The sequence below is a fragment of the Pollicipes pollicipes genome, unplaced genomic scaffold (genome assembly GCF_011947565.3).
Source record: "Pollicipes pollicipes isolate AB1234 unplaced genomic scaffold, Ppol_2.1 Scaffold_3447;HRSCAF=4054_pilon_pilon_pilon, whole genome shotgun sequence".
In the NCBI taxonomy this organism is placed as follows: Eukaryota; Metazoa; Arthropoda; class Thecostraca; order Pollicipedomorpha; family Pollicipedidae; genus Pollicipes; species Pollicipes pollicipes.
Genome location: NW_023596297.1, coordinates 10858594 through 10868052, shown reverse-complemented (window position 1 = coordinate 10868052; position 9459 = coordinate 10858594). Strand labels below are relative to the sequence as shown.

General features: G+C 51.7%; 1 protein-coding gene across 1 annotated transcript; it reads left to right on the top strand.

Annotated features, from left to right (window-relative positions):
- LOC119091624 (histone-lysine N-methyltransferase KMT5B-B) lies at window positions 1-6846 on the top strand. Its single transcript, XM_037214431.1, has 6 exons — window positions 1-206; window positions 3936-4100; window positions 4508-4676; window positions 5196-5308; window positions 6181-6367; window positions 6745-6846. The coding sequence occupies exons 2-6, from the start codon at window positions 3952-3954 to the stop codon at window positions 6844-6846; spliced, it is 720 nt and encodes a 239-aa protein (XP_037070326.1). The 5' UTR covers window positions 1-206; window positions 3936-3951.
- The last annotated feature ends 2613 nt before the right edge of the window (window positions 6847-9459 follow it).

The window sequence follows — 9459 nt, the reverse complement described above, 5'->3', positions numbered from 1 at the left end:
ACTACTATTGGTTTGGCAGTAGTCGGATCTGGCGTATTCTTCTGTTATTTTGCTCTCAGGAAGCTTGTATTTGATACAGCTGTGATTTATATGACTCGCGAGATGACTACAGCATACTATTAGCTCGTTTGACTGGGTATATTGCGGCCTGTTGCATGGTAATAGAAGATTTAAGTGCTGCGCCAGAATTGCCCCAGTGCGAATGGGTATGTATGCTTTAACTCAATGGCCGTACCTGTAGAAGGGAGAAACTTCGTAGAGTTCAGCCGTATGTTATTAGTTCCAGCACTTTCGACGTCCTGCCATTTCATTTAAGGGCTGGGTCTCAATGCAGGCCAATGGACCTTGTAATATGGCAAATATGTTCACTTATCATTGCCATGCATGCCAAGGTGTGCATAAAGGGCTATGTAGACTGGTCCCAAAAGCTGCCAAATATGTTGCCAAATGAGCAGAACATTTTCATTTTTGAAAAAGACTTAGCCCTTGTTAGCTCAGAATGGCTAAAATTTTCATTTTTGTGTTTTACACTGTCCTTAGACTGCTAAAATATTTGTTATGCCTGAGATACTTGCTGTAGCTGCAAATTTCTTTACACGTTTTGCAATGAATTTGTGCAGCTACCCTTAGATGCTCTATCTCCACAAATTGTTGTGCTTGGAGAGTCATTGTAGGTGTGATTAGGGATAAAGTAGTGGTAGCTTCAGGGTGCAACAATCTGAATAGTCCCCAAGAGGTGTTGTTTTAAGCTTAATTTTTAGGTAACATAAGCTTTACTTAGCCCTAAACCATGCCCAGTGCACAAATGTATGAGGTTAAGAATATCATTATCACTTGAGCACTTGGCAGGTTGGTCAGATTTGTTTCAGATTGACATTCTCCTGTGATGTTACATGCCATAAAAAGATTACCACTTAAAGAGGGTCTGTTGCCCTTTGGGTGTATTTCAAAAGCATACTGAGGTGAAATGTCAGGGTCAGATATTTTGGCAACACTTGTGGGTAGTGTCACCAGTGCACCAACAAGATAAAGTGGGCAGTCAAATTTAATTATTGTATGGTCCAAATTACAATCAGCATTTGCCAAAGAACTTCTTTATTCTTTGGAGCCCCAGGATGCAGCATTTGGCCATATCAGCTGATAAGGGCAGAATGTGCTGCCGGCCATGATCAGCTGTTCCAGGCCTAACATACCACTTGTTAGCTCTGTTAACCTGAACATTGTAGGCTTGCAAGCTGAAAAGTGGCATCTATACTGGTATAAATTACGTAATTTGAAACAAATATATGTTGATCAGTACAGTGGGTGGGGCCATTTGCAAGAAGCTCATCAGCAGAAGCCTGTACCAGTACCAGGTACTCTTTAGAACACATGATGCATCTGTTTTCATAAGCCAAAGTATACTTATAAAAGAATCATTGTGTTGAACACCTTAGGGAGAAATAAAGACTATTGTGTAATATTGTGTTGAATTTGTGTGATAAAGATGGTATATTCTAATGTTTTCTTCCTAGATAGAGAACTCCAAGCTGTTATGGTCATAATTGCAAACCATTGTGACATGTATATTGCAAGCATTGTGTAAGGCTATGGAATAGCCTTAACAATAGTTGTCATAGTAAGTGAAAATGCCATTGGACACATAACTATTACATTTATAGGTACAAGCATGTGTCCAATGGGTTTTCCCTTTGGAGTAGCCACTGCAGATCAAAATTCTGAGCTAGTATTTTGGAAAAACTGGTTGACTGATCAAGTGGGACACATTTGATAGGTGAAACAATACATAACACAACAATAAGGTAAATGCCAAAGAGGTGGCATCTGATTGAGTATCTAATCTTAGGATTGTGGAACATTGAAATGAAAGGTTTGACATGATTCACAACATCATCTCAGTTGGACATGGGGACGAAGGCTGGCTTCAAAACTGACAACAAAGCTGAGACAATGACATGAGCAGAGGTCAAAGCTGAAGGGGATGGCTTTGAAGTTGATAACTGTAAAGCTGAAGTTGTAGACAAAGACTTATAATATATATATATATATATATATATATATATATATATATATATATATATATATATATATATGGTTCATTTATATTTAAGGCTTATGACTTTGTACATGTTGATCCAAAGCCAAAGGTTTGAAACTCTGGTAATGTGAAGCTAAAGCCAAACCCACCTGCCAAAGTCACTAGGTTAAAGCCCAAACTGAATCTAGAGTACAGTGATGCTTTGCAGGCCTGAAACCATTTTTCAATCAGCTCAACTTAAGTGGCATGAGGAAATACAATGGTGCTGCAGAGTGGGCGAGACAAGTTGTAAGCTTATGTAACAGAAATTCTCAAGTAATGTTTGTGTGTTAGTGTGCTACCTGTGTGTACAACATTTCAGAAAGTTAGCTCTTATGAGGTGTTCTTCATCAGGTGTTGATTGCTCTTCAGAACAGCTGCTAGTTTTGGCTTTCAGCAATGTTTGTGTCGCTGCCTTGCATGGCTGTGTGGTATATTGGGGTAACAGGAAGGGAACTGGTTTTGTGAAATAGAGCCTGTAAATAGAGCCAACTGTAATGAACAGTCATGACAAAGCCTTAGCCAGCAGATTAAAATTGGGTGGAGCCAAAGCTGGAGCTATAGCTCAAAGCTTTTTTAAACTGAGGAAGCAATGGAAACAAACTGTTTAAGTGACAGGAAGCTGAAGGCAGGGCTGAAGCCAGATGTGAAAAACAGCTCAAATCTGGAGCCAAATCTAAAGTCTTTGAAGGAAAACTGCAGCTTCATGAAGCAGAAGCAGAATCTGGCTTGGTCCTTTGGTGCAATGACAGCACATTGCTATCTTGTTCCCCCTTGGTATGTTATGGGCCCAAAAATGACCTTTGTAATAAGTGTGCCCTGAAACATCAAAACACAACAAAAAACATTGTGATGCTTTTTTGGGTACTTAACTAAGTCATTCCCTCCCCTTTACATCTTTTTCCTGCAACCCCTTTCAAATTTGTTGAACACTTTTTAAAGCCCTTAACCACAACCCCTGTTGAATATAATCCTCGTCCATGCGTACTTATACTGATACAAACATACAACAAACTTCCTGCCAAGAATTTTCCCAGTCAGACTTTATTCTACATAAATGGTGAGAAATTCGTCGTTGCATTATTCTACATCGAAATTTACGTTATAATTTTTCTTCGGGACGTACGCTCTCCTGATATTTTCAAGCACACAGGACTTTATGGCATGGACAATTTATGTGCGAAGGGTTTTCTATGCATACTTTTGTCTGCAACCAGTGTAAAAGGCATGGCAAACGCGGCTGGTGCAGCTTTAGAGTTCACAGTTGTCCAAAATGATCGGGAGGGATTGCTGTATATGGTTCAGTCAACTACATTACACTGCTCTTACTGATTATATCCTGCAGATGGAAGTTGATGCTGGTTGGAGTATTATGGGCTGGGAGCGGGCGACACAAGGTTGTGTGGACCTGATTACCCTGTGCTGTGCCGCAATTGCCGTGAGATGGAATATCGCGATACTATGATGGTGCTAACACATTGTTTGGATGCTTCCAAGCATATATATGGGACACATTGCAACCAATATTGTTCAATGCAGTTCTGGTTTGCAATGCTTTTGCTAGTTTGCGTTGATCGGCATGTATCTAGGGGTGCTCAAACTCTTAAATGATATTGACTACATGCCAATTATTTTGTGTTCAGGTCCGTCCATCTGCCATAAATGCTGTTCTGTTCGCCATCGCTTCCTCTAAAAGCGCACGTCCGTCCCCATACGTCATCCGTGTCCTGGTCTCGGACCAGCCATCATCGCCTCCCCGCTGTGTCCGCGGCCGCGGCCGTGGCCCGGCCGGCGGTCGGCGGCTCTCGTCCGGACCGATGGCGCTGGCGGCCGGTGACGCGCGCCCGTGTGCGGACAGTGTGGCGCCGCGGGGGATGGTGATCAGCAGGGTGGAGCGCCGGCACGCTGGCGGCGGCAGCGGCAAGACGCTGTCGCCCCAGGAGCTGTCCGACTGCGACGACATCGCCACCGCGCTCACCGTCGACCCCTACCTGGGCTTCAACACGCACAAGATGTGCATCAGGTGCGCCGACTGTTGCCCGTACAGAAGATGGCCTGAGGTCGGACTGCAGCATATGCTATGTGTCCAGCTTTTCGCGAGGGCTCATTTGTATCCTGTGTAGAAAATGTCTGTAGGTGTTACATGTATATTGCAATGGGTGTATAGAAGCAGCAATCTCAATTGCTTATCCGATCATGTACTCGTCCACGATTTACCCCTGTGTCGCTCCAGTGCCCCGATGTTTCCTTCCTCGCAAACAGCACACATCCGACATGGTTGTTCGTACCTTTACCGTGTCGTCACGGTCACGCCCTCCCACTGTTAGCGCCACCGGGGCGCTGCGGCCGTGCGGTGCCCGCCGCGGTGGCCGCGCGGAACGAGGCCGTAACTCTCGGCGAGCCTTCCGTGACGGCCGGGCACGTGCGCAGGTACCGGCCGCCGCGCTGCAACAAGGACGTGCTGCGCAACATGATCTTCTCGTTCATCAAGGACCAGAACTACGAGGAGACGTACGAGCGGCTGGAGCGCTCCGAGGCCATGCACCAGCTGATGGCCTTCTATAAGCACCGGGTCAACCGGGACGACCTGCGGGACCACGTCAGTGGGGCTTCGGTGCCGACCACGGGGGGGCGCGGCTCATGCGGGTCGATGGTGCACTCGAGTTTATCCCGATCGCAGGAGACGGGAAAATCTAAAACAGGGACATGGTATCTTTATGGAATGGCCGCTGAGATTTTTACCAGGGCATATTTGTCAGGATGTAGAATCATTTTTGCGATGTTGTATGGGCTCTGTAAATGCTGTCGCGAATGCGAGTGAATAATCTAGTCAGCAGCCTGAAGTGCATTCATGCAGACGGTCCATTAAGCTCAGAGGCTTATCTGGACTTCTTTTATGGTCCCATCATAGGCTGGTATGTGCTAATGCCCCCTCACCGTATTTTTAACTGGTTATTTAGACGCTAAATTAGGTATATATTTAGCCGCCTTTATGGGATGTGTGGGTCATATTGCGTTCCTGCGATGGGGTCGCCCACCATTTATTGGCCGCCAGCTGAGGATTGTGTCTGTCGGCCGCGCTGCCCAGCCGTCTGACAGCGTGCTGACCGCCGTGCAGATAATGCGCTTTCTGGGCGTGCTGGACGTGGAGTCCGGGATCTCGATCATGGGCTGCAGCCGGTACTCGCTGGAGGATAACGCCGGCGCCCGGGTCTGCTCCACCAAGGCGTGGTGAGTCACGGTCGGCGCCGAGGCCGGCCGGAAGCGGGGGCGGCGCGAGCTCGCGTGATCGACTCGCGCACCTGGCCGGACAGGCGGCGCGACGCGGCGGCTGCCAGGCGCCAGACGTGATGTCGGCATTCAGGTCAAGGCACGATCTAGCTGGAGTACTTGCGGGATCCGTTGGTAGCGGCACCGCGTCGCGCACGCTGTCGCCGCGGGGTGCTAAGACGGCATCGCGTGCGGCTGACCAGGATCAAGGCCATCAGGAATTGTGGCCACTACTGTCCGTTGTTCCTCAAGTCTGAATCATTTGCTAAGTCTCACGCTAGGAGGGTTGCGTCATTGCGGTCAATTGCGACGGCATCGTTAGCTTGTTTTACGTGAATTATGCTTGCCGTAGCAATTTAGGTGCACATAACTAAGCGAACCTGCGGATAGCGTAGGAGCCAGCTTAGCTATGTTCACACTTGCGGCGAATGTGGCATCCACAGCCGACGATTTCCGCAGCGGCGCTCAGAAAATCAGCGGATAGGTGTTGGATTCAATATTTCTATGCAGCTTCGTAGGGCAATCGCAGTTTTTCGATCGGTTACGAAACGCGTCCCCGTCCCCTCTCACAATGGCGCCGTCCCCGCGTCACTCACAAGTCAAACTTATCAAAGGTTACTTAAGTTTGATGCACTTAAAGTGCGAAGGACTGGTCATATTCGTGTATGCTAAGTGTATTTGGTATTACCGACGTTCATTTATCACAATTTGTATTCGCCCGTTGTGTTGACGACCATTCCAGTAGATTGCTGTGCCATACTGTTATGATGCAGTATGATGCCTGGGGGACGTGTAGCTTGTCAGTATATCAAGTCAGGCGCATTTCTTACCAGGGGCCGGAACGAGGAAATCCAGTTTTTAGTGGGTTGCATTGCTGAACTTTCGGAGGAAGAAGAGAACCACTTTCTTCACCCGGGCAAGAACGATTTCTCAGTCATGTACAGCACGAGGAAGAAATGCGGCCAGCTTTGGCTCGGCCCGGCGGCCTACATCAACCACGACTGCAATGCCAACTGCACGGTAACGACGGGCGCTTTGCGAGATGCATGATTTATGACCAACCCCCCTAACTTGGAGTACCGTGACCGGCCTGCCACATTGCTGTCTATGTATAATTTGTCAGGAACGATCCCTTTTATCGCCAATGCGAGCCGGGCTGCTGTGCGCCGGTGACTTCGGAGTTGGCCAGGAACGCTCCCTCCAACCAGGTGCGGAGTGGGCCGGTCCGGAGACGCCCAGCTGCTAGGATGTTCTCGACGAGACACTCGCGGGGTCATGACCACGCGCGCTGACCATCGGAGCGGTCCTGCGCTGCATGTTGAACCTAGAGGTCAGGCCAGCTCCCACCCTCCCTCCCTTGCCGCGCCGTGACCCGAGCCGCGCGTCTCTGTCGGCAGTTCGTGGCCACTGGCAGGAACACGGCGACGGTGCGCACCCTGCGCGAGATCGAACCCGGCGACGAGGTTACCTGCAACTACGGCGGCGACTTCTTCGGCTGATAACAACTGTTACTGCGAATGCGAGACCTGCGAGAGGTGAGCTCTCTGGTGACGGCCCTACGCTGGCGTGAAGCGTGCTAGATTACGATGCGTAATGTCTTTCGATTATAACAGCAAAGGGAGGCAAACCGTGGTTCTTAAGGGCACCAGGCCCACATGATGATGATTTGGGCTTTGGGGCGCACCGACTACGTTGGTCATATGGCGCTCATAACCTGACACCACCGGGCCCACGCGTGGAGTCGTTGTGCATATGGTTTGGCCGGATGCCTGCATATTGGATGCTGTGACCCGCCGCGGCTGTGGTAAGTCAGCCGTGTCTGTGCGCGGCTCACTCCCTGCCGTGCATCCGCCAGGCGGCAGACGGGCGCGTTCGCCAAGAAGGACGCGGACCAGCAGTCGGAGGGCTACCAGCTGCGCTACTCGAGTCGACGGCAGGCGGCGCCGCCGGCCGCCGGCTCCCACAGCCTGGAGCAGACGGTCGAGACGCTACGGCAGCGCGGCATGACCCGCTACGATGCCCAGATTATCGCCGAGCAGCGGCTGCGGCTGGAGCCGGCACCGCCGCCGCCACCGCCGCCGCCGGCTCCCAGTGCCGCGCCGCGCGCCCGGACACGCACCCAGCGCCGGCTGTCGGCGGTGGCCGAGGCCCCGACAGCGGCGGCGGCGACGGCAGGTCGGCGCCGCGGCTCGCTGGCTCCGTCCGAACCACCGCTGCCGCCGCCACCGCCGCCGTCGCTGCCGCCGCCCGCGCTGCCGGCGCCGGCGCGCCGAGGCCGGGCCGCCGCCGCGGCGACTGCGGCCGCTGCCGCCGGCTCGTCTCCCTGCCACGTGAAGCTGACTCTGCGCATGAAACGCAGTCCGGCCGGCGACGACGTCAGCGAGTCGGCGAGCAGCCACTTCAGCGACGACAGCGCCACCAGCGGCGAGGTGCAGTACGAGGTGCTGCGCGTCGAGGGCGTCGGGGAGCTGCCCGCCGCCAGCTGGCACAAGAAGAAGAAAAAGCACAGCCGCGAGCGTCGCCGACGCGCGCAGCTGGAGGCGGTCGTGTCGGGACTGGGCGCCGAGCGGCCGCCGGGTGCCAAGCGACTGCGACTGAAGTTTGGCGGCGTGTCGCGGACCATCGACCTGACGGGGTGACGCCGCCGCCGCCGCTACCGCCACCACCGCCGCCGCCGCCGCCGCCGCCGCCGCCCGCCCCGTCTTTCACTGGCCGTGCGCGCGCCACGGCCCATTCCATAGGCCGAGTACAACGTTGTTATACCTCCAGTGGCCATGGCCGTCGTGCGCGGCCGCTGTTCAGGGCCCACCGACCGCCGTGGAGTATGTTTTATTGGAGCTATATTATCTGATCCCGGCACTGCCATGGTCAATTTTGTGCATGAGCAATCAACTATCCTTGCTGGCGATTCTTTTGTAGATGTTCCTCAGTCCGATGCCGCATTTACCTTGTGTGGAGTGGAATAGTAGGACTTTTTTGATCTCATTGTTCTGAGTACGCTAGTGACCTTTTTTACCGCCGATGAGTGAGCCTTTCTTTGGGCTGCGCTGTGTGGTAGCTCCCACGGAGATTCGTCCTGAATGACCTCGAGGTTGTAATAAATGTATGCATTTGCCTTTTGTCGACATACCCTCGGCTTTATTCAGTGTAGTTGCTGAACTTGTCGCTTTATGCCGCTTGGCAATAATTATCTCTAGCTCCAGCGCAGATCCGCGAGAGCGCATGCTAAAGGCATTGCGATTTCCCCCTATGGCTCAGGTATTTGGAGGGGTCGGGGGTGGGCCTTGCAACGAAGAACCTGTCCACGCCGCAACTTATCTTAGGGAGTGGCAAAGTTTTACGCGTAACGCACCTACATATGCAAAACAAAACTGGACATGACGATGACTAGTAGACATGACGCAATATGTGGGTGACATTTAATCATGACGGCATCCCCGTGACAAGTGGAGCTCGATGGCGGCGCACCGGCGTCCAACGCTGCAGACCCGGCTAAAAACGGGATCGCGAGGTAACAGCACACGCATGAATTGTGCTAGGCATTTTCTTGGCCACTTTCTACTCTCCCGCTAATTGCTCACTTGTTACCTGACTCACATGCCCCGGTGACGCGGCGTCACGTTCGCTTGGCATATTGGTTGAGGTGTGAAACGAGAACGAGTACGCCGCATGCAAGGGGCGCAGCCAGGGTTTTCTTAAGGGCAGGGCGGAGGGTCGGGGAGCACGTAACACGACGATTTCTGACTCCCTGTCAGGAGCCACGTATGGTGAGAAAGAAAAGGACGGGCCTGATGGGCGTTTCCCCTCTGGCTGCACCCCCGCTCCTTGTAACGAGAGGAAGTCATTGGATTCTTCGATATTTGAAATGTTTTAAAAGAATCGAGCCAGCTTTGTATCCATACCTGAGCGCAACGTTACTATGTCCAAACCACCCTCCTAAAGCTAGGCCTCGGTTACGCTCGCTCAAACTCTCCCTCCCCGCCCACCGGTAATGTAAGTCATGGACGACTCCTAGCCGTTAACCTTGACGGAAAAGTGCTTCATACGTCAAATATACCGTTGGGGATTTCCAACGTAAGGGTTATATCTGTTTAAGAACGAGCAAGATGTAT